The following is a 24,190-nucleotide window of genomic DNA, read 5'->3' on the forward strand; positions in this document are numbered from 1 at the left end:
TGCGGTCATTTTGAACTTCCATTCTGTCATCTCGTAAGCAAACACGAGGCCCGCGCGGAGCCTGAAATGCAGTTTTAAGAAACTCCTGATGTGCGGGGCGTCTGGATTTCTCTCTCTCCTCCAAGCAGTAGCTGAAAGGGGACAGGCGTTGCTGACCCTTTGAGCGTCTCTCGAACATTAAGGCCGCTTTGAGAGAGAGCAGCCGTGCGTGCGAGGGGCCCTGCTCTGGGAAGGACGGAAAACAGAAGCACTGAGAGAAGGTCATGGGCAAGACAGAGCAGTGAGGGGCTGGCCTCGCGCCTGTGCGCGCGGGCCTGGGAGGAGACGCGGGGTCACGACCCAGGGACGGGGCTGCACCTGCAGCCACAGAGTCTGGATGACAGCCTGGGGCCCCACACTGGTCAGGGACATGGAGGTCTGTGGGCCTCCACACAGAGGAGTCTCTCTGGAAAAGACCATCTCCATTTAGTTCCTGGTCTTTTTCTCTCAGTACGAAAGATCTTAAGTGTACAGAAAAGTATGGATAACCCCGAGGAATACCTACTACCTAGCTTGGTCAGACCTGCAAGTTATTTTTTTTAATTTTTGTTTCAGATCTTTTATTTCTGATTTAGAGGTCAAAGGGAGCCTATACCACTGAATCTCCCTCTCTTCCTCTCCAGAAGTAACCACTACTTTGAACTTGATTTTATCATTTCTAAATATCCTTTAGTATTTTTGCCATACATTTGTACGTGTGTCTGTAATAAATAATACGTAGTATCCCAATGAACATTCTGAAACTTTTATAAAAGGCGTCACACTTAAAAGTTCTTTTGCAATATGCTTGCCGTGTTCCACTTCCTGTTTTAATATTGACTGAATTTGGCAGGTGTAGCTGTGTTCCACTTTGCTCATCCTTTGGAGTTTCACGTTCTGTGAATGTGCTATAATTTATCATTCTCCTGTTGAAAGACCTTTGAGTTATTTGGAAGTTTTTTTGAAATTGCAAACGGTGCTCCGTCTAACATTTTTGAACACGTCTTCTCACATCCGCCTGTAGGAGATGCTCCGTTTAAGAAATTTCTGGTTTACAGGATGTGAACGTCAAGACGTTACCAATTTGACTTCCAAAGCGGCTGCACACACCCCCTCCCGCCCGCCACCAGCATTTGCAAGAAGAATCTCTTTCAGCTCATCTTTTCTCCCATTCTCTGCGTTCCTTGTAATTTCTAGTTTTTGCCCAAAAACATGAACTGACTTCTCACTTTTACTGGTTTTGCTCTGCGTGTCCCTGTTGCAGTGAGTATGAACAGCTCTTCCTGTTTTTACTGACCAGTGTTCATATCCTTGACTCATTGTTTTATGAGGTAGTTTGTGCCTTTATTTTGGATTCTTAGGGAGATCTTAAAAAATATTTAATATTAAAAAATAATATTAAAAAATACGTATGTATTTTTCTGGGTACTAATCATATACCAGTCATATACGCACTCCAAATATCTTTTGATAGTCTGTGACTTGCACGTTGTCCTTAATTATAGTGCCTTTGTCACGTACCACTTTGAAATATTTGTGTTGTCGAATGTATTGATTTAAAGAATTTGTGCTTTATCCTTGTCAGATTTTGCTTTGTAATCCACCTTGAATTTAGCTTCATGTACGGCATGAGGTAGGGATCTGATTCCGGTTTCTTCCGTGTGGATAGCTAGTGGTCTCAGTGCCACACTGGATAATCCATCCTTCCCTTGTTGATCTGCACCATCACTCCTCCGTCAGGGAACACCCACGTTAGCATGGGCGTTGTCTCAGTCCTCTGTTCCACGGGCCCATCCGTCCTGTGCCCAGAACACATGGTCTTTCTCAGCCTCACAAAGCATCCTGATGTCACACGTAAATCTTCACCTTATGTGTAATGTTTGGCGTTGTCTCGCTGTTCTCGCTGTTCTCGGCCCTTTGCCCTTCAGTGTCAGCTTTAGAATAAGCCTCGTATGCCACAGAAAGCTCTGGAGTTTCTGTTAGAAACACATTGAATTCGTAAATTAAAGGGGAAGTCAATGGGCATCTTTTCAACACTGAATCTTTTTGTCCATGAACCTGTATGACTCTCCTTTAATTAGCTTTTCTCTCATGTCTTTCAGAGAACTTCTGCATCTTCTCCATTAACCGCCTGCACTTGTGATGCGATCTTGGGTGCCCCCATTCCTGTCCCCAGTGACGATTCTGCAGGGATGGGATCCACACCCCCCAAGGGCTTCCTGCCTGCCTGTGGTTTTGGCCCGTCTTAATGTCCTTTCATCAGCTCTGCTTGGTGTGTGGGGGGGCGCGCAGCACCGAGAGCTGGGGGTCTCCCAGGAGTGACATGGGCTTTCTTCTCCACACAGCTTTCTTTGGGAGCAGGTTCTGAGGCTGGTGTATTAGACTCTGTTCACCGGAGGCAGTGAGATCTTAGAACCTGGAGATTCCAGCCGTCTGATCCGATTGCAATGGGATGTGAGTGTTACTTTGGTCATTTGCAAGTGCATCTGGGCTCTTACACGAATCGTCTTCCTCAGCTAGAGAGATTTCGGATTTTTACAAGGATGTTTACGATTATTAGTGTTTCTCCTTGACCTCCAGAATTCCCTGTTCTCAGAATCCTGACTTTATTCCAAGTGAGCATTTCAGGAAGAAACTCGTTTTCTAAAGAAGTAATGGGCCACCACGGAGCCTGTCCAGACAGAGCCCGGCACTCACTTGTGGCTGTTCTGTCGGCCTGAGGTCACCGGGCTCCGTGCACCCAGCGGGGCTGCACGGTGCGGGGACCGGACGCTTTCTCCGGGGGTTTATGCGGCGGAAGTCGTGCATCCCAGGAGCAATCAGGTGCCATTCCTCGGCGGTGGCCTGGAGGTCCCTCAGGTTCATCACCTTCTGATCCTGCCCTCACGGAGGTGGGGACGGGCCCCAGGGAGTCCTGCAGTTGCAAATGACATGCTGCCTGAGTGCTAGGACGCCCTGCGAGGACAGGGCGGGTAGTTGTGGGGGCACCCGGTGAGCACGGCTCTGACCACAGTGGGGAGAGGCCCACGACCACAAGCGTGGTCAGCGGCTCACCCTTGATTTGTCCGGTTTGTGCCCAGGGTCCAGACCCTGTGCCGGAGGCTTCTTGAAGATGGACGCCTTCGGTTCCCGTCCCCAGTAGCGCAGGGTTCCGGGGCAAAGCCCTCGAACACCTGGACCGTCCCAGGGGGCGGGGTGGGGGGGGATGGGCAGAGGTGGAAATTCAGCTCTGAGAGACGGGGAGTCTTGCCGGCTGTGAGTGCCGTGTGTGGGTAGAGCAGGGCTCAGGTGGTAGGCGGACCGTGCACAGGGCCTGAGGACAGCATAGCACCCGCCCTGCAGAACAGAACACGACCCGATGTAGCGAGGGCCAAGGTGCCTCCCGACCGTGGCCCCTGTGGTCAGGGGTGCCGCTCACAGCTGGCTCGGTCGTGTCCGCAGCCCCACGGTGTGACCCAGGCGAGCCGCTCAAGGTCTCTGCCCGTCTTCTCATCTGTAGGAGGGGAGCCAGTGCGGGCTGGGCACGGGGCCGGGAGGCAGGGCAGCAGACAGGAGTGCAGGCCCCAGAGGAGGGGGACACGAGCTGCCGCACCTGATCTGGCAGTGGAGAGGGGCTGCAGCCGGCCAGAGGCCCGTCCCCACTCACACAGTGTCCCCAGGGCCCAGGGAGCCACCTTCCAGAGCCTTCCCTCTTGGCCAAGAGCTTCCCTGGCCCAGCACCCTGGTCATCCAGCCCCTCTCCCAACCTCCCCCAACCCCCCACCCCCCCCCACCCCATCCCCTGAGCCAGGGACGCTTTTCCAAGTCACATCGCCTTCCCTTCCAGAGCTCAGATCCTCCTTGGGAAATGTCTGGCCGACGCGCTGACTTTGCCCCGGTCAGGAGGGCCCTGATTGCATGCATCAGACCCCGAAGGTGGTGGACACCCCTCTGTGCTGAGTGGGCTGCTGCCACTGAGACCCAGCCTCCCGACCGTGTCCCTGGGGACCGACGGTAGTGCCTGCCTGTGTTAAGCTTCGTGGAAGCCGGAGCTGGTTCTCCATTATGATACGAATTTTTTATTTATTAATTTGCTATTGTGATATAATTTACCGAGTCAACAAAAACAAGTAATCCACTGAAGCAACGCTGTAAAACTCTGTTTTCCCCTAGCACAGTGCCCTCTGGAAGTGTGGCTGTTCGGCCTTCTGCTGGGGGGGGTCTTGTGGGGCTGCAGCCGTCAGAGCCTTGGAGTCCCGGGGGGCGGCCCTGGGCCCACCTCACACTGACTTCCGCATTCCCTTACATCACAGGCCCTTAAGCAAATTAAGTGTGTAAACAGGGTTCCTTAGAGAAGCCTACATTCTGGAGCATCCCTAAGTAGTCCTGGAAACCTTCTTCTCTCAGCATTGCAATGCTGATTAGCAGTCTTACAGTCGGCAGAGCCCCGGTGTTTTCTGTATGTGGACCAGTCACCTTCAGCATCTGGAAAGAAAAAGGCGTGTGTCTTTAGGTTTGCTCCCAGAGGCCCACCTGCCCGTCTCCCCGGTGCATCCAAGTGAGTGGGTTTGGGTGTGTGTAACTTCATACAGTCGTTGCTCCTGCCGTGGGGCTTGTGACAGAGCTTGGAGGGGAGAGGGGGCCGCGGAGAGAAGAGGCCCCTAGGACAGCGGGAGAATGGTCGGGTGAACAGGAGGGACAGTGTGGCAGACGCCCCCTGGGAGGAGGGCCGGATCAACTGGCTGCTGGGAGACACAGGAAAGACCTCGAGGAAAGAATACGGCTGAGAAAACTCAGCCAGTACCCGCTGCTGGGGTAGCAGTGTGTGCAAAAGTGGGCGTGAGGCTAGAAGGGTCTGGTGTTTGGGGGGAGATCGAGAGGGTCCAGTGTCAGGCAGGAGGTGGGACAGGGCCCGTGATACCAGAGGATTGTGGCGTGTTGAGTAGTTTGGACGTTATCCTAAAAGCGGCGGACGCTTAAAAACCACACTTGTGACGAGACAGGAGTCCACTTGGTTAGAGAGGGTGGCCTGGTTACAGGGGGGAGGCAGGCTGGAGGCCCAAGTGCAGATGGAAGGTCAGTGCGGCCGCAGAGGCTTTAGCAGCATTTCGCCAAGTGTGCATTGTTAGTTGGTTTCAGTTCCAACACGGATATTTCATGTATTTATTTATTTTTAAATGTTTATTTATTTTGAGAGAGCTCCCACAAGGAGGGGAGGCGCTGGGAGAGTGGGAGAGAGAATCCCACGCAGGCCCCACACTCAGCTCAGAGCCTGATGCGGGGCCTGATCTCACGAATCCGTGAGATCATGACCTGAGCTGAGATTAAGAGTCAGATGCTGAACTGCCTGAGCCCCCCAGGCGCCCCTCCCAGCACAGATATTTTTAGTTTTAATAGTTACATTGATTTAAAGAAACTAATGGGGCAGTGCGGTGGACTTAGGTGTCACAGAGCACACAGAAGCATGCTGGTGTAATTATTTTTTTTAAGTTAAAAAAAATTTTTTAACGTTCATTTTTGAGAGTCCGAGACAGAGCATGAGCAGGGGAGGGGCAGAGAGAGACAGAGACAGAGTGTGAAGGAGGCTCCAGGCTCTGAGCTGTCAGCACAGAGCCCAACGTGGGGCTCGAACCCATGAACGGTGAGATCATGACATGGGCGAAGTTGGGCACTTAACTGACTGAGCCACCCAGGTGCCCCTGGTGTAATTGTTAAAAACGTAACCACAACGGAAAGGATGCTGTCATTGGCCAGAAATCATGAGAAAATGGAACTCTAGAGAGAAGAGGGAAAACATCAAATCTACCCAGGGGAACCTGCCAGTTAATTTCTAGGGTCTGCAGGAGGGTTTGTGTGAGCCACAGGCCAGAGACAAACCCCTGGAGACTGTTCAGAGACTAAGCAAGTGCTGGTGTTTGCCTTTCTTGGCCTTGGCCATGGAAGTCAAAGAACAAAGAAAGAAAATACCTCCCTTCAGAGATGCCACCATAGTCCGGGATTCATGCGGGTTTGGAGCCCTAATTTATGTGACTTACTTGTCCTAAAGAATTTCAAGCGGAAAATTTAGTTGAAAGTAATCTCGAGATAATCGTGTCCTTAGGTTCAGGTAGAAGTAAATACAGTTTTTTCCCCCAAAGAAAACCATTTTTGATGCAAGCTTCAAAGAATTCCAACAGATAAAAGTTCCCAGCATCTTAAGCTCAGAAAGGGGCAAAACCACGAAGGAACAAGGAAGCCGGCCACAAAGAGCAAAAATTAGCAGAGAAAACAAACTTCAGAGAGACCCGCCAAGACTGCAGCCTGTAGGGTTATCTGGGATGTGCGTGACCGTAAGCTCACTGTGCCCAAAGTCGTGGAAAGGAGCATACCGGGCACAAGAACAAGGAAATCTGTAAGGCACGTTCGAAAATGGGCTGGACGAGCCGCCCAGGAGTTGTGATACGTCGAAGAGCTGCCCAACGAGCCAGAAAGTGCCTCTCCCAGGGAGACCGAGCTCAGTGACACAGAATAGTGAGAAGATCCCGCCCCTGCCCGGTCCAGCTCCTGAGAAATTAAAGAGAATGCAGAGGGGCAAGTGACGATGTCCCCAAGATTGATGGAAGCCCCCAACTCTGGGGACTTGGAGTGACTGATGGATCTCTAGCGGGACATAGAGTGTATGGAAATGGAAATTGCAGAACTCCCAAGACCGAGTGTCTCACAAGCAGGCAGACAGAAGGGTTAGGTTTCCTGTGAAGGAGGGACAGGCGGACTGGGGCATCAAACAGCGGAGGCCAGATGATGGTGCAGTAACATCTTTAAAAATGAGAGCCGACTTAGCCTGCTGTATCCAGCAAAACTACCTTCTGGGAAAGAGAAGGATGTAAAGACATTTTTAGACAAAGGAAAACCGACAGGGGTCCCTACTGGAAGACCTTCTCGCTAGTGGAGCTTCTGACAGCCATTTCGAGAAGGATAGTGATTTCAGAAGAGTCTAGATGCAAGAAGGAATGATGGTCCGCAAAAGGCAAGGTCATGAGTAACTCTAAACACTGCTGTATACCACAACGACGAAAAGGATATCTGAACTTGTAATGTTACAAAGTCAAGGTAGAACTGGAGTCTTGGCCAGTAAGAGCATTTTGCAGGAGGATGTCTCTGGTGTGCCTCTAGCGAAGATACTCCTCACTTGTGTATTGCTTGGGAAGGTAATAGAGACCACGAGTAATCTTGGACCCCAAGTTAAATATGCACGTTAGTCTTTGTAGAGTAACTATTAAAATGATGGAAACGGTTCAGTAACTTCCAGAATAGTTGGGGCTGGGGCTTTGGCATAAAGGCGGAAAGTAACTCAGTGCAGGTGTAGACAAGAAAGAAAAATAATAGGAAAAGTGGAATACGTACACATTTCAAAATAAGAGGATGTAAATTAATTTGAATATATCAGGAATCACATTCAGCAGGGACCCAACTCCATAGGGACCCTGTCTGGGGTTTTTTCAAATCCAATATCGTACTAGTTATAATAGAAATATAAAGACCCAGAAAGGGTACAAGTAAAGGGTGAAAACCACATGACAGGAAAATCACATCTCAACAACTAGCAACAAACTATCAGAAATTAAAATTTTTAGCGGCGCCTGGGTAGCTCAGTCAGTTAAGCGTCCGACTCTTGATTTCAGCTCAGGTCATGATCTCACGGTTCGTGAGTTTGAGCCCCTCGTCAGACTCTGTGCTGACGGCGTGGAGCCTGCTTGGAATTCTTTCTCTCCTCTCTCTGTCCCTCCCCTGCCCCCTAAATAAATAAACTTTAAAGTTTTCAAAACACCGTTTTTATTTTTAAATTTAATTATTTATTTTTATCAGGTACGATTACCATAGTGTTATGTTAGTTTCAGGTGTACGATATGTTTCAGCAATTCTGTACGTTTCTCAGTGCTCTTCGGGATAAGTGTGCCCTTCATCCCTTTATTTCGCCCGTCCTCCCATCCTCCTCCCCTCTGGCAGACACCAGTTCTCTGCATTCGAAGTCTGGGTATTTGTCTCTTCTTATTCTCTGTTGTTCTTTGCTTTGTTTTTGAAATTCCACGTGTGAATGAAATCATGTGGTGTTTGTCTCTGACTTACTGCACGTACCATAATACTGTCTGGCTCTGTCCGTGTTGTTGCAGATGTAAAGATCTCATTCTTTTCTGTGACCGAATAATATTCCATCGTGTGTACATACCACATCTTCATTATCTGTTCCTCTGTCGATGGACGCTTGGGCTGCTTCCGTATCTTGGCTGTTGTAAATAACGCCACAATAAACATAGGGGTGCCTGTGTCTTTTGAACTTGTGTTTTTGTTTTCTTTGCAGAGTGGATTACTGGATCATATGGTAGTTCTTATTAACTTTTTGAGGAACCTCCATACTGGTTTCCACCAGTTTGCATCCCCACAGTGCTCTGGGGTTCCTTTTTCTTCACGTCCTCGCCAACACTTGTCATTCTTGTTTTTTTTTTTTTTTAATTTTTCTTTTTATTTTAGCTGTTCTAACCGGTGTGAGGTGGTATCTCACTGTAGTTTTGATTTGTAGTTCCCTGATGCTTAGTGATGGTGAGTGTCTTTTCATGTGTCTGTTGGCCATCTGGATGTCTTCTTTGGAGAAATATCTTTTCAGGTCCCCTGCCCATTTTTACTTGGGTTATTTGTGGGTTTTTTTGTTTTTTTGTTTTTTGTGGGTTTTTTTTGGTATGGAGTTGTATAAATTATTTATATATTTTCGATTTTAACCTCTTATCAGATATGTCATTTGCAAATATCTTCTCCCAATCAGTAGGCTGCCCTTTTTGTTTTGTTGATGGTTTCCTTCTCTGTGCAGAAGCGTTTTATTTTGGTGTACTCCCAAGAGTTTAATTTTGCTTTTGTTTCCCTCACCAGAGGAGGCATAGCCAGAAAAATGTTGTTATGGCTGAAGTCAAAGAAACTACTGCCTATGTTTTCTTCTAGGAATTTTAGGGTTTCAGGTGTCACCTTTAGGTTTTTAATCCATTTCGAGTTTATTTTTGTTCAAAACACTATTTTTAAGAGTGTCAAAAAATGTCAGCTGCAGTGGGAAATCAAGCAGAAAATGTTTAACAGATCTGTATCCTGAAAACTATAAAACATTGCTAAGAATAATTAAAGAGCTAGGTCAGTGGTAAGCTGTACCATGTTCATGAGTCGGGACTCTCAATATTGTTAAGATAATAAGCACTCCAAATTGAGATATAGATTCGATGCAATTCCAGTAAGTCCTAGCAGGCTTTTTGGAGAAATTGGCAAACTGGTTGTCAAATTCTTGTGGAAGTGTAAAATACTTAGAAAAGACAAAATCAACTTTGATGAAGAACAAAAACAATAGAGGAGTAGCACTACCTGGTTATTAACTCAGTGGACAGAGCATAGTCTTTTCAACAAACTACCGGAACAGTAGATATCCGTGTGCTTACACATGGACTTCAGCTCCCACCTTATGCCATACGCATATAACATATGCAAAAATGAACTCAAACTGTATCACAGACCTAAATGTAAAGCTTAAGACCATTTTAGAAGAAAACCTTTATGCCCTTAGGTTAGGCAAAGATTTCTTAGAAATGACACCAAAAGCAGTATTCATAAAAGAGCAAAGTAATAGACTGAACTACATCAAACTTGAAAATTCATGCTCCTCTAGAGTCAATATCGAGGAAAACAGACGAGTTATAGACACAGAGATGTGTTTGTAAAGCACATAGCTGATCAAAGACTTGTATTTAGAATATACAGAAAGTTACTCAAGTCTCAACAATGAGAAACAAACAATCCATGGGAAAAACTTGGACGCTCCACCAAGAATGTCATATAAGCACATCAAAGGTGTTCAGAATCATCAGTCATTAGAGGAATGGTAATGTGTAAATCAACACCATAGTGAGATCCTACCACTTGCCTATGAGAGTGGCCAATGTTAAAAATACCATTTCACATGTGGCCTCTGGGGTGACCGCCCCGGAACGCCACCTGCTGCTGGTGGGGCTGGGCAGCGGTGCAGCCGCTTTGCAGATAGCTTGGCCGTGTCTTCTGAGTTAAAATACTGCCACCGTGTGATCCAGCCCTTCTACTCCTCGGTATTTATCCGAGCAAAATGAAGGCATCTAGCCATAGAAAGACTTGTCCACAAACGTTCACAGCAGCTCAGTTTGTAATCAAACCGGAAACAACTTCGTGTCTATCAACAGGCAGACAGCTCTGGCGAACAGACTCTCTAAGAGAGCCGTGTTTCTGAGCAGTTGCAGGCAGTGGCCACGCAGTGACATGGCCAAATCTCAGGGCAATAGTGCCGCGTGAAGGTAGCCAGACAAAAGTATGTGCCATATGGTTCTATCTCCACAGAGGCAGGGGAAGTGTAAACTCGTGTGTAGGACAAAAGTAGGTCAGTGATTGCCTAGAGACTGAGAGGGATGGAGGGAGAGATCACAGAGGGCATGGGGAAACTTGCGGGTGATGGATGTGCTTCCTCTCTTGAGCGTGACGGTGGTTTCACAGGTGTAGACACGTATCGAAACCTGTGCGATTTTATACTTTCAATATGTAAGTTTATTGTATGTCAGTTCTACCTCAAAAAAAGCTGCCTAAAATAAACAAATAACCCAACAAAAGTAGATGTGTCGTATGGTCGCACCACACTCCTGTCCCCCTCTCCAAAGGCTTAAAGGCAAAAGCATTGGTTGACATAAAGGAGAGCGTGTATATTGATATTGTTCAGTACACCAGGAAGATAATACGGTTGAAAATTTGTATGCGTCTAATAACGTGCTTTCCAAATACATAAAACAAAGATCGGCAGAACCTTGAGGAGACATCAAATCCGGTGTTGTAATGGGATTTTTAACACCCTTCTGTTATTGATGGCACATAAGATGACAAAATCAATCAGGATTTATAGGAGATCTGAGCAACACTATTGATTAAATTTATCTTATGGACACATACAGGACATTGTATCCAAGAACTCCAGAATATATACTCTTACACACACCTGGTGATGATAGCTGGCATTTACCTACTATTTACTATGTTCCAGGCGTTATCCTAAGTACCTTACGTTGCGTAATTTGTTTAGTCTATAGTATTTCACAGATGAGGACACTGAGGCACAGGAAGGCCAGTAACTTTGTCTTGATCACACAGCTAATTAGTGGCAGACCCAGGGTTTAAACCCAGGCACTCTGGCTCGGTCCCGTTCTCGATTGCTCAGTGTGCTGCCTTAGGGGGTGTGTGTGTGGAAACTGATTGTCCTCCCCTCACAAAACCAAATCTAAGCAAGCAAAAGAATCAGCATCGTGTAAATCACATTCTCTTATGACACAGTTGAGTTACAAATCGATAATCAAAGAAACCTAAAAAGACAAAGTAGAAACGAACCACATATGTTAATAGATTTAAAAAATGCTAATAAATAAGTAAGCTATGATTTAGGCAAGTAAATCACAAAATGAGGTAGAAAGTTCTTAGAAGTTAAGGATAGTAAAGATACTATTCAGCTGTGCAATATAGCTGAAGTGGGGCTCATAGAAGAAAGTTTATAGCCTTAAATGCTTGCTTGTGTCGGAAATGAAGAAAAGCCGAATATTAACTAGCTCATCATCTGTCTTATCTTAAGAGAAAGGACCAAATGACCTAAATGTAATTCGAAGCCACTCTGCATTTGTGTATGTTAGAAAATACCGACAACAAAAAAACAGCAACTCAGTAGAAGAAAGGCTGTAATGAAGATAACAGTGGAAGTGAATGAAACATATAATATTAGCAGATGTAAAATGGAACCAGAAGGTTGGTTGTTGAACAACACGAAAGTAACGGACTTTGAGCAGGATCTAGAATGGAGAGGAGGAAAGGCCTACGTAAACGTGGTATTAAGAACCTCCAGCAGGGGGCGCCTGGGTGGCTCAGTGGTTAAGCAGGTTAAGCTCAGGTCATGGTATCGTGAGTTCAAGTCCCGCGTCGGGCTCTGTGCTGACAGCTCGGAGCCTGCTTCGGATTCTGTGTCTCCCTCTCTCGCTGCCCCTCCCCTGCTCATGCTGTCTCTCTGTCTCTTAAAAATAGATTAATCATTAAAAAACTTAAAAAAAAAAAACCTCTCCAGTAGGATGCCCCAGTGTCTCTCTTTCCCTCCTTCCTAACACACGCTAGTCAGCCCTCCTGTCAGCCACCTCTGCATCGCCACGGCCAGTACTCCTCGTCCCTTGCTGTCTTGACCCTTGACCCTCTCACGTTCCTGTGTCTCCTCCCACCCCTTTCCCCCCACCGTGTATGTTTCCTGCCTGGGCCACAGGCCAGCTGCCTGCACTCTGGACTGGACGCCTAACGGGTGTCTTCGGCTCAGCATGTCCACACGACAGACTCACAACCTCCCACCAAAACACTCCCACAAACTGCCACAAACCTGGCCTCACCTTGGGAGATGGTAGCTTCCTCCTTCTGGTCGTTCTGGCCAAACATGCTGGGTGTATCCTTGATTCCTCTCCTCTCATCCCCCATAGTGTCCTTATCAGCAGCATATTTTCATGGCTCAACCTTCAAAACTTTTCTAGAATTTGACCTCTTCTCCGAAGCTGTGCTGCCACCCCCTTGGCCTGCATCACTCACCCCTCTTGATTTTATGATTTCCGCGGTCTCCTGACTGATCTCCGTGGGTCCGCCTTTCCCTGCCCTGCCGGATGCCAAGTCTGTTCTGCGCGCACCAGCCAGAAGCATCCTTTGGGAGCACGGTCTTTCCTCTGCTAGGAGCGTCCAGAGTTCATGAGAACAATCCAGTGACCAGGGCGGCCATGGGGATCTGGACCTTCTCCCAACGGCGGCTTCTGCTTGCTCACCTCTCTCTCCCCTGCAGCCACGCTGATCTCTTCACTGCTTCTGGAATGTGCCGGGAAGTCTGGAACCTCAGGGTCGTCTCATTTCTCCCCCCGCCCCATCCACGTGGCTTTCCCTTCTTGGGTCTGTGTTTAAATGTCACCTTAGGTGATAGATCAGATCACTGTATTTAAGTTGCAGACCAGCCTGCCCCTTCCCCAGTATTTCGCACCCCTCTTCCTCACCTCACTTTTTCCAGAGCATGTCACCATCTCTTACCTTATTTATTTAGTAGACAGGTAAGAGGAGTTGTGCGGGTATCACACGGGAATCTGTGGCTGTGGCCCCCTGAAAGCCAAGTGTTGGGAGCCCCGATCCGGAAGTTGACCGTGCGTGCCTGAACTAAGGCCCAGGCACGGAAGGAGGGGCCGAGCTGAACCCATAGCGGGCAGGGGGGCGTTGGCTGGTGAGGAGCCTCCCCTCCCCGCCCCCACTTCCAGCGGGCTTCGAGTCCCTGGTAGCGCCCTCGCCCTCCCTCCGAGGAGCGGGGGCCACTCTTCAGCCACGGCCAGTGACCGGCGTCCGAGGGCAGGTTCCCTCCCCGGGTGCAGCAGTAGCTGGTCTGCCTTCTGCTACTGCCGGTCGTCCGGGCAGGAGGGCCAGCGAACCGCCGGCTCCTCTCAGAAGCCTGTGCTTGTGTCAAGGAGGCGGGAATGTCAGAATCACGGCCTTCGGGCCGCGTGAGCCTGGCCTGGGGCAGCAGCCGTGGTCCCGCCGGGCACTGACCACCCCCGTGTTCTCTCTCGCAGTCCGAGCCCGAGGGCTTCTCCCACTTCCACTTGTACGTGTGCGCCGCTTTCCTGGGGAGGTGGAGGAAGGAGATTCTAGAAGAGCGGGATTTCCAGGTAAGTAAATGCCCTTTCGGGGGGGGGGGGGGGCTGAGCTTGGTCCTGTCTGGGAGGTTTAGTGAGCTGAGTCCACAGGGCTGTTTGTGCCAGGGCTTTGGGCCGGGCGCTTGTGGTGAACCGCTGACCTGCTGTCGTTGGAAAGCTGTCACAGCCAGGAAAGCGCGTAGACCAAGGTCACCCACGGTCACCCGGGGCCCATGCCACACCGTGCGTTCAGAGATGCCGCTGTCCCCCAGGCTCCCGGAGGCCCTTCCTGAGCCCGTGTGTATGTGTGTCCTCGGCAGTGGGGCCCCAGGGGCGGCTGCAGGGCTGTGATGGGTTAGGGCAGGCGCTGGCCCACGGGCAGACAGCCTGGGCGCCTGGGCACCGGGCGGCTGTGTGACTCCGGCACGTCGCTTAGCCTCTCTGGGCCAGTTTCCTCCATGACTTAGTGGAGAGCCACAGTGGCACCCGTTCATCAGCTCTGTGCTCGGCTGGTCGCTCTGTGGGGGCTGAGTCCCCGGCCTCTGTCCCCACCCAAGTGGGCCTCCGTGTGCTGGCCCAAGTACCATGGTGGGTGTTGGCCCCTTCACGGGGTGACCTCCGCTGTTACCCAAGGTGCTTTAGTCTTCCTGCCCAGTGACCCGGGAGGGTGGGGCCTCTCGGGTACACTGAAGAGAACGGCGGTGGGGACCAGGGACCGGGCTGTGCCCCAGCTGGCTGGGGGTCACTCTCCGGCCACTTCACCTCCTTGGGCCTCCTGTCTTTTAGGTGAGGGACAAACTAGGAGGCTCCGCGGTCCTAGGTCACAGTGTGGTGGCTCTGGGCTGTCTTCGTGGCCTTGTGGCACCCTGGCTCCCTGTGGGAGGTTTGGGAGAACAGTGGGGCTGAGCCGCCATGCAGAGCCCGCTGTTTATCTGAGGGAGAAGCGCCCAGCTTCCCTGGGGCCCAGCGGCCGGCCGCGGTCTGACCCTGGCCCGACATTCCCCGAGTGCCTCCTGGAGAACAGCTCGCTCATGCAGGTGGCCGGGGCTCACGGGGCCGACCGCGTTTGGAATTCTCATTGCTGCCCTGATGGGGGCTCTGCCTGCCCTGGCGGGGGAGGCACAGCTCAGGGGGGTGGGGGTTGATGAAGCCGTGGCGAGCCGTGCAGGAGAGTGTGCTAAGGTGGGAGGCTCGTCACCGTCCCGGAAATCACTCTCCAGCCCCAACCCTGGGCAGCCCTGAGCCACACGTGCCTGAGAAATGGCCTTCACCCCCCGGTGCTTCAGTTCTTGCTGGGGAGAGGGACTCGTGACAGGTGAGTGACCTCACACGAGGGGCTTTGCCACCCGGCCTGCTCCGTTTCCTGCTCCCCCAGTAGGGACAGTGCCGCCAGGATCCCCTTCCCACAAGTGGCTCGAGTCTCAGAGACTGTGCCGGGCAGCTTGTGTTCTCGTCCTTATGAAGTGCCACGAAGGGGCTGTTGCAGGGCTGGGACCCCCCCCCCCCCCGGGGCCGGGGGACAGCAGGTGGGGACAGCCCTGGATGCGAGGGACCTGAGCCAGGTCTGGGGCGGGTGTGTGGCCTGGAGCTCGCTGTTGGGCTGGCCCCTGCCCCTCCTCGCCCCTGGCCCCTTTGGGCCTCCTGTCTCCCCACCCCTCACACAAGAGCCCGCAGGAGGGGACTGTCCAGGTGACCCCAGGCAGTGGCTGTCCTGGCGCCTTGGAAGAAGTGACACCAAGTCCCACCCTTTGCTAGCCCGCCATCTTTTATCAGTGTTTCTAGGAGCCCCGTGTGCTTGTGGTTTGCTTGCTGGCCTGTGGCAGTCAGAGGGTCTGCCTGGGGAGTCCTGCTCCCTGGCCGAGATTCGTGGGGCCGGGAGACGAGCGGAGCCCGGGGGAGCGTGGGGAGCCGGGGAGGAGTGGGGCATTCATCCTCCCCTGGACTCGTGCTGGCCGTGAGAATGTCACAACGCGTTGTAGAGGGTTGAACTGAATGGGAAAGGAAACAAGAAAACAGAAAGAGCCTTTGGAGTCCCAGGGAGCACGGGAATTGGGTTTGCAGTTGTGACATTTTAGGAAAATGCCTCTGTGTCCATGGAGGACAGCCTGAGTGACGGAGCCCAAGAGCTCCGGGCCTCCAGCAAGAGAACATCCTGGAGGAAGGCGTTCCAGGCCCGCCCTCTCTGTGCAGAATGCTAATTTGGCCCTTGGGAAATAAGTGTTGCTTTAAGTCATTTCCATAGGAACAGAATCTTTTCTTGAGGAGGAAGCTTCCCAGAAGCAAGGCAGAACCCCCGCAGTGTCACTAGGGTCCCCCCCCCACCCCTGCTGCGGGTGCTGGGTGGGGGGGTGGGGTGACAGGCTTTGCCCCGGCTTCAGCTCCCCGGGACTTGGCCAGGCAGTGCCGTTGGGTGCTGTGGCTTCTGAGGCTCGTCCAGGCTAGGGATGATACCTTCTGGAGTGGGCGTTCACTCCTGTCCTGAGCCTTCATGCCCCGGAGCTTTGTATCTTCCTGGGGGACCGGCCGTCGCGGCCGGTGACCCTGTTTCCCAGCCGTCCTGCGGGCACCAGAGCGGGCCCCTTTCCGCAGCTGCCTGTCCCCATCCTGGCCGGCCACTGAGGTCCGAGCCTGGGTTCTGCCCTCCTTTCTGCCTTTTCCTCACAAGGTTCTGTAGGGTCTTAGGGGTGGAAGGAGCTCCCTGTGCACAGCCTTCTATCCCCTGGCCAGGCACCTGGCAGCCCGTCTCTTCCTAGGCCCCTGAGGGGGCTGTTTCCCAGCAGGAGGGCCCGTGGCACAGAGAGAGAACGGCCGAACCCCCCCCCCCCCCCGCCAACCCCAGCCCAGGTCAGGCACATGTGGCCGAGCCAGCCGTTGAAGGGCCGGCTCCAGCACGTCCAGCGGCTTGGAACCTGGCTTGGCTCCCACCGCAGAGGCTCGAGAGCTGCCCCAGGACTGTAGCCTTACCTGTGAGGCACGTGTCCCCCTCGGAGCACCGATGGGACATGTGGCAAAGCTCCAGGCGGCAGCTTCCCTGGGATCTCTGGCTGGTTTATAAGTACAGCGTTACAGAGAGTTGAAGGTCAGCCACTCTAGAAAATGATTTTCTTCTCACCCCCAAAGTCTGAGCTGCGTGGTTCGGTGCCCCAGGACCCCAGGGGTCTGAGCCCAGCCCCTTGTAGCCCCCGTCCCTCTGGTCCTCGCTCCCAGCCAGCCGTCCCTGCCTGCAGGGCATGGCTTGCCCAGCCAGGGTGTGGCGGAGAGGGCAGCTCTGGTCCCGCTGGCCTGGACGGTGACCCAGAAGCAGCCTTGTCCTAGGATGCTCTGTGACACGGGGAGTCCTCCCCACGTAGGAACTGGCATCGTTGTTTTGATTTCGAAGAGAGCGAGTCCCTTAGACACACGGTGGCCGTGTGCAGTGCTTTTTAAGAGGAAGGAGGGTAATTAGTTAAGTCAGGGTGAGCAGAGTCGGAACTTCCCAGCGGAGCCACGGCCTTCTCGCGGGTCCCGACACGCTTAGCGATCTGCACGCGTGTCCAGTCCGTCAGTCCGCTGCTGCCTCCCTGCCGGTGGATGGCGAGCCTTGTTAGCAGAGACGGGAGCCTGCGACCACAGGGCAGGACTGGCGGAGGATCCCACAGAGAGGGGCTGAGCGTGAGCGGACGCCTGGCTGTGCCCCTCAGCGGACGTGAGAAGGCCCGGGTGCCGCGCAGCAGGTGGGGGTGGGAAGGCCCGGGCTGCTGGCCTGCTGGGCTTGGCCCAGGCGCCTGGCCCTTTGGCTCCTGTGGCTGGCGGGTGGCTGCCACGTGGGACCGGGCAGGACCAGGTGAGTGCAGCGCCCGTGGGCGGGGCCTCCGTCTGCTCTGATGTTCTTGGTCCCGTGAGACGGTCAGTTGATGGATGGTCCGGCGCACCCCTCGCAGCCCTTCCTCTGGGCCCGGTCCTGCTGTCGCCCGACTCCGTTTCTACCCATGTGTGTGGGCTGCATTCAGCCTCATGCGGGGCTTGGGACAGGGGCCCGTGGGGCCGGAGCAGGAGCCTGTCACAGGGATAGAGCAGGGCAGGGGCCGCAGCAGAGGGCAGGGGCCGCCACTGGACATCCTGTTCTGCAACCAGGAGGAAGTCGATGAAGCTGGCGCTGAGCGTGCAGGGGGCCGGGGGTCCCAAGACGAGCCTGAGAAGGACGGAGCCGGGAAGGCCTCCTGGGCTTTCCTAAGGCGGGGCACTGTCCGGAGGGCAGGGGTGTGAGGACCCGATTCAGCGGGAGAATGACTCCGGGGTAGGGGGGCAGACTCGGTGAGGGGGCAGGTGGCACAGGAAGGACTCAGGCTGGCAGTGGTCCCATCGGGCTGTGAGGGGGTTGAACGGCAGAGAGGATGGTGTCCTATGTGGCCAGAGTGGCGCCTCTGCAGTTAGAAATCGTGGGGCAGAGACTTCTGGGAGCTTGGACACAGCGCTCCCCCGTGAAGGTCTTGGTTTGTGCGCTCTTCTGTCTGTGCGCTAAACTCGAATTTAAAACTTTCATAAACCAGAGAATTGACGCGGCAGGCCTAGGAGGAGACGCGGTGGATCTGAGGAGGGTGGAAATAAGGTTATTATGAATCTGGATGGCAGAACAGAGGGGCGGCCCAAGGGCTCCGGGTGGGGTCTGGTTGTATAAGCCACAACCGTGTCTGCTTAGTTTTTGCGGAACGTTCACGAAGTGAACCGTCCGACCTGCGCCATAGAAGTTGCCTAAATCTGAAAAGCTGGAACAATGTGGGCGCTAGTCGCTGAGTATAATCCTTTACAGCAAGATGCTAACAGAGTTGAAACTGAATCATCAGGCATTTGGAAACTGGAGAGGCCGCTCGAGAAGAAAGTGACCCTGTAAACATAGAAGAGCTTTAAGAACACGTGTGATGTGACGTGTTGGGCTTGAACACGGCCAAGATGCTTTAATTATATAAAAACAGTAAAGAAAAATACCCTTTAACTCCAGAAGTTAGATATGGAAAGTGAAAGTCAACATACGATCAAGGTGATAAAGGAAGTATTGAGTGAACATAGCACCAATGACGGGGTCAGAAAATGGAGCTCGTGAGTGGAATTGAGAACATCTTACTTACAGGGGGGCCTGGGTGGCTCAGTCGTGAGCATCTGAGTCTTGGTTTGGGCTCAGGTCATGATCTCATGGTTCGTGAGTTCGGGCCCCATGTTGGGCTCCACAGCGAGTGCAGAGCCTGCTTGGGGTTCGTTCTCTCTCTGTCTCTCTCTCTCTCTCCCTCTGTGTGTGTGTGTGTGTGTGTGTGTGTGTGTGTGTCCCCTTCCCCTGCTCACGCTGTCTCTGTCTCTCTGAAAAATAAATAAACTTAAAAAAAATCTTACTTAGAAGGCATTTACAAATGTCAGTCCAGTGGACCAGCCTTCCTGCAAAGCCAGGTATGTGGGTGATACAAACGTTCTCCTGCGTTTTGGGAAGGGAGACAGCAGAGATTTGGGGGGAGTATAAAATGCCAGAATTGCTGCAAAATGAAGGAAACAACAACAACAACAACATCCTTGAATGGACCCATAATTTTGGGATAAGTTCCAACATTTTCAAAAGTCTTACCTTTAAATGTGGTTCTGAGGCCAAAACCTGTCTTCCCGAGCAAGTTCTTTCCAACTCTCGAGAAACCTGTCACCACGTGGCCTGTGACCCGCGGACTTGCCTGTGTGTCACAGAGCTCTGATCACTGCTGACCTGTGTCTGTGTGCCCCCCGCGTGTGTGTCTGCATACGGAACTGACCCTGTGAAGCCGTGCGGTCAGGGGCGGTGGCCTCGGTCCCCGGCACAGCGCCTGACCAGCGAGGCCCGAGTGTGAACGCGAGTTGAGTCAAGGAATTCTTTATTAATAGGAAAGAACAGCACCTGTGAAAAGGAAATTAGAATCTAGTTTCACTTGCATATAATACAAACACAAATATGTTTCCTAAAGCACCAGCATATTTAAACCATTGATACATTAAATAAAAACATTCCGTGAAAAAGTTTTCCCCCCCAGGAACATGAAATGGTTTGCTGTCGATAAATCTGCCTGTGTCACGGGTCCCACACGTGCAGGGCTTCATTAGAAGGGCCCACGGGCCTCAGCGTATGGTCCTGCTCGTGGCTGACATTTGTCACCCAGCCCGGCAGAGATGCGCAGCTGGGTCAGTGGGGGGAAGGCGCCCCAGGAGGAGTGGAAAGGAAGCCGGGTGCCTCCTTCGTCCTCCCCAGGAGCCACACAGAGCGTGCTCCCCGTTTCTGCCCAGATCCCAAGGTTTCTACCGGGGCCAGGTCTCGGGGACGCCTCTGCCCATCAAGATTCTGGATCCCGGGAAAGCTGGTGTTTCCCGAGAACGATGTGCCAGGAGTGTCTGCGGGCTGGCACAGAGCCCCAGCGTTACCAGAGAGATCCTCTCAAGAGCCACGTTCTCGATGCCAGCCAAGGGTCAGCCCTGCAGCCAGGCCCCTGGAGACCCGGCTCTGCTGTTCCTGTTCTTCCTGCTTGCTGCTCACGCGTCCTCGCGATAAGCCACAGGGTCACTCTTGAAACGTAGCAGCTTCTCCTGCATTTAGTAGAAGGAAAAACAACAACTCAGCTCTTACTAAAATGGAAATAAAAGAATACTTATCTTAACATGCCAGAGACTATCTGTAGACAGCATCCAGTAGTACCCAGGGGATTCGAGGGACAGTCCCCTCTGCGTCCACAGCACACCTCCGTGTCTGTGATACGACGGGTACACGTTCCGCAGAATCTCCCTGCTCCTGCCCCACCCACTGCGCAAGCTCACACACAGACGCGCGCGTGCCAGCGATAATGAAAAATAGGAGTGAGCGAACACTGGCGTTTGCTCTGTAGACCCTGCTAGTTCCCGCTGGGGGCAGGCACGGAGCCCGGCACGGAGTGGAGGGGAAAACCTGGGGTCCGAGCAGGCGAATCAGAGACCCTTTGCCTAAGCGAGGACCCCTGAACTCCGGCAAGTGAACCAGAACAGACAGACCTGGAGGTGTGGCTTTTGCTTGTCTGAGATGCTTTTCATAGAGCAGGAGTGAGAGAAAAGTGTCCCAGCGATGGGGTCACTCATTCCGCTTTTGTGACGGAAGCACCTCACGCTAAAGCATTAATTTAAAAGGGCCAGAGTCCCAGGTGCCTGACTTGTGAAAAGTGCCAGCTTTCTGTAGAGTGACACAGAGGAAGCACAAGCTTGGTAAATGTCCGTCTGTCTGAACCACCGTCAACAAAGTGAAAAGCAGGTGAGAAACAGAAGAGCTCACAAACAGGATCAAGACGTCTTCCGTGTTTGCGATGCGCAGAGAGCTCACGCAGATCAGTAACGGAACGACCGTCAGCAGTCAGTCCATAGAAGAAATTATGTAGCCGGCTGGTGAACGCACGTATATCTTCCAATCGTTGCTAAGGAATTGAAAAATCAAACAGACGCTACCTGCCAAATTAGCGGTGCTCTTTAAAATGCACTTCATTAAAACTGATGACGCTGGCGAGACAGGCGTGTTCCGTCCTTCCTTCCCACGGGGATGTGATATGCAGCCTTTCTGGGGAGCTGTTAGTAATTTATGGCAAGAGTCTTACCTGGGCCCTGTAATTCCCCTTGTTTATGATTATGGGAAAACAAACCATCTGCCTCCTAAATATCTAGTGTTAGGAGGAGAGTTCTCTAGGTTAAAGTACTTGGTTAGAATATTCTAGAACTACCAAAAGATCTTGTCTTCAGAGAATAGTTACTGTTGTGGAAAAGTGCTCCCCGTGTATTTCTAGCGAGGGAGAAGCATGATGGGAAGTTACACACGTTTTATATGCAGGGCGTCTGCACTGCTCATGCACACGACCTACACGTGTACACGTAGAAAATACGCATATATGTTTACATGCTCATATACGGATAAAAATGACCGCGATTTTGCTTGTGTAGTGTGCACAGAAAAAAGACAGAACAAATCACAGTGCTGGCGTTTTTTTTTTTTGTTTTGTTTTGTTTTGTTTTGTTTTGTTTTAGTCAGTGGAATTGTGGATATTTTAAGCTTCTTGTTTGAACTTTTAAAAAATTTTCCATATCCTCTCAATATGTGGTCAACATGGCTTTTCCCCTCTGGTTAATTCCTGAGTTAAGGAGGTGAGACCCCCCCTTGGTGAGGTGCCCAGCTCAGAGCCCGTGTTCTGTGACAGATGTCAAACGTCACCTTCCTGAGGCCACAGCAGGTATCCCTCCATAGTGGGATCCTGTGTGCTCGCGTGTGTCCCTCAGCTCACACACGTGTGCGCATGCAGACACACGTACACCCGCACACAACCAGGTGGTCCTCAGAGGCGAGAAGCATGTCCTGTCCTCTGGGGACCCTCGGTGCCCATAGGTGCCTGTGTGCGGTAGGATGTGAATAAATGCCTCCTGAAAGGAGGGCTGAAGGGAGAAGGGGACGGGTTGCAGGGCTGCATGAAGAGTAAGGTGCATGGACCCTGGAGCCAGCCCCTCCCCCCACCACGGTGGCTCAGGCTGCACATGGGCTGTGAGAGTCCTTTCCCTTTGGCCAAGTTGCCACAATGGGCATTTCTTGGACCGCTTGGTGCAGCCCATAGGTCACTCTTTTTTTTTTATTTTTAAAAATTTTCTTTTTGTTTTATTTATTTTTGAGGGAGAGAGAGAGAGAGAGAGGGGGAGGGAGGAAGCATGGGAAGGACAGAGAGACAGAGGGAGACACAGAATCCAAAGCAGGCTCCAGGCTCTGAGCTGTCAGCACAGAGCCTGACACGGGGCTCGAACTCACAAACCGCAATCATGACCTGAGCCGAAGTTGGACGCTTAACCGACTGAGCCACCCAGGCGCCCCTAGGTCACTCTTGAAGTCTGTGTTTTATTCACTGGACCAAGCTTCTTTATGCCTTTATGTCGTCTGTCCCCTTCCGTGGAGGCGGGTCGGATGAGGTCATCTCTAGTGGCCGTGCGGGATCCCTGTGCAGGCTGGACGGGTTCCAGTACGTGACTTTGAGCCCTCCCTGGGCGTCCCCGCACTACTGGGCCTCTGCAGACTTCAGAGATCTGTGGGCAGGAAGCAGCTGGGAAGATGTGCAAGGCGTCTGCGGGGTGGCTCTGATTTACAGGGACAGACGTGCGGCAGTGCCCAAAGCCCAAGCCTCACAGAGACCGCGGGGCCCAGCGTGCGGGAGGGGCCGAGGGGGCCTGGCCGCTCGCCCGTCCTCTGGCCTCAGATGCGGGTGCCAGTGTGCCCACCTCCACCACAGCTTTAGGAGAGGCCTCGAAGTGAACACTTCTTAGCCCCAGCTTTTGTGCACCGGGACCCCGGGCTCAGAAAGTCAGAAGCGGCTTTAGGATTGCGTGTGGAAGCAGGTGGAGAGAAGCCACGCTCCCTCGCTAGGAGGGCCTTTGCCATCTCCAGTGCTCCTCTCCAGTGCTCTCACCCTTGGACAGCCACGCATAGGTGACCGTGGGGTCCTGGCCCCTCCGGGAGGCCCGGGAGCGTCCCATGGAGACCTGCTGGCCGGGGTGACCGTGGGGTCCCAGCCCCTCCGGGAGGCCCGGGGGCATCCCCATGGAGACCTGCTGGCTGGGGTGACCGTGGGGTCCCGGCCCCTCCAGGAGGCCCGGGAGTGTCCCCATGGAGTCCTGCCGGCTGGGGCCTCCAGGAGGACAGGGCGGTGCCTTCGTTTTGGGCCACCCCGGCTCTCCCCTTGCTCTGAAACCAGGGAGGTCAGAGCCAACACGGACTTTCGGCCTTTTTTCCTCCCATGTGGGGCTGCGCCCTTCTGCCCTGCACTGTGCCTGGTGCCTGGTACCAGTGGGAGGACGCTTGCCGTCTGACAGGGCATCTGTGCACGTTGGTGGCACTCCTGTGCTATTCTGCCCACCTTCGCTTGGAGTTGTAGCATCCCCTCGGACGGGTCCATCGCCATCGATTCCCTGGCGCCCTCGCATCCCCAACAGTCGCTCACGGGGCGTGGAGATGGCCCGGCCCCCTGGGCGGGGGGTCATGTCTTTGTCAGACCAGACTAATTTTGCGATGCCGAGTGCCCTTGGGCGGGTTAATGGTTCTGTCCGGTTTGCGTTTCATCCCGTGTTCATCTGAAGCAGCAAATGTCACGAAATGCCAAAGTACAGATCAATTGTCTCTTTCTTTATCATTTCAAGACATTTTAGAGACAAAATTAGGTCAATTGAAAACTAATCTTCGAGTGGATGATTGTGCCACGTGTGCTGCTGTGGGCTGCCGCGTGTGTTTAAGTGTGGCGTGTGTGTGGTCGCGTGCGGTGTGGAGTCATGCCCAGGCTGGGGCGCCCGGGGAGGCGGGACGGCGAAGGGAGAGTCGTGGCGTCTGACCTCAGTTGCCTCATCGGCAGGGGGAGGTGGGGGCCTCCCACCATCTGTGCTCGAGGGCTCGCTGGAGGGGCGAACGAGGTCATGGACAGAGGAGGGGCTTGGAGCCGCCCCGCACCCACATGCACCCT

The 24,190-nt window shown here is 52.7% G+C and overlaps 1 protein-coding gene across 3 annotated transcripts in view; it reads left to right on the forward strand.

Moving 5' to 3' along the window:
- The window catches only part of TBC1D22A (TBC1 domain family member 22A), a 323,216-nt gene that overhangs the window by 272,388 nt on the left and 26,638 nt on the right, over positions 1–24,190 (forward strand). For 2 of the 3 annotated variants that reach the window (XM_047065603.1, XM_047065605.1), the window contains one exon: positions 13,644–13,739. The exons of the other annotated variant lie outside the window; for it this stretch is intronic. In XM_047065603.1, coding sequence (XP_046921559.1) covers positions 13,644–13,739 — 96 coding nt within the window. The remainder of the gene's footprint in view (positions 1–13,643; positions 13,740–24,190) is intronic. 3 annotated transcript variants of the gene reach the window in all.

The sequence above is a fragment of the Lynx rufus genome, unplaced genomic scaffold (genome assembly GCF_022079265.1).
Source record: "Lynx rufus isolate CCGP_SWC_20201006 ecotype Redwood Valley unplaced genomic scaffold, mLynRuf1.p SCAF_7, whole genome shotgun sequence".
Lineage (NCBI taxonomy): Eukaryota > Metazoa > Chordata > Mammalia > Carnivora > Felidae > Lynx > Lynx rufus.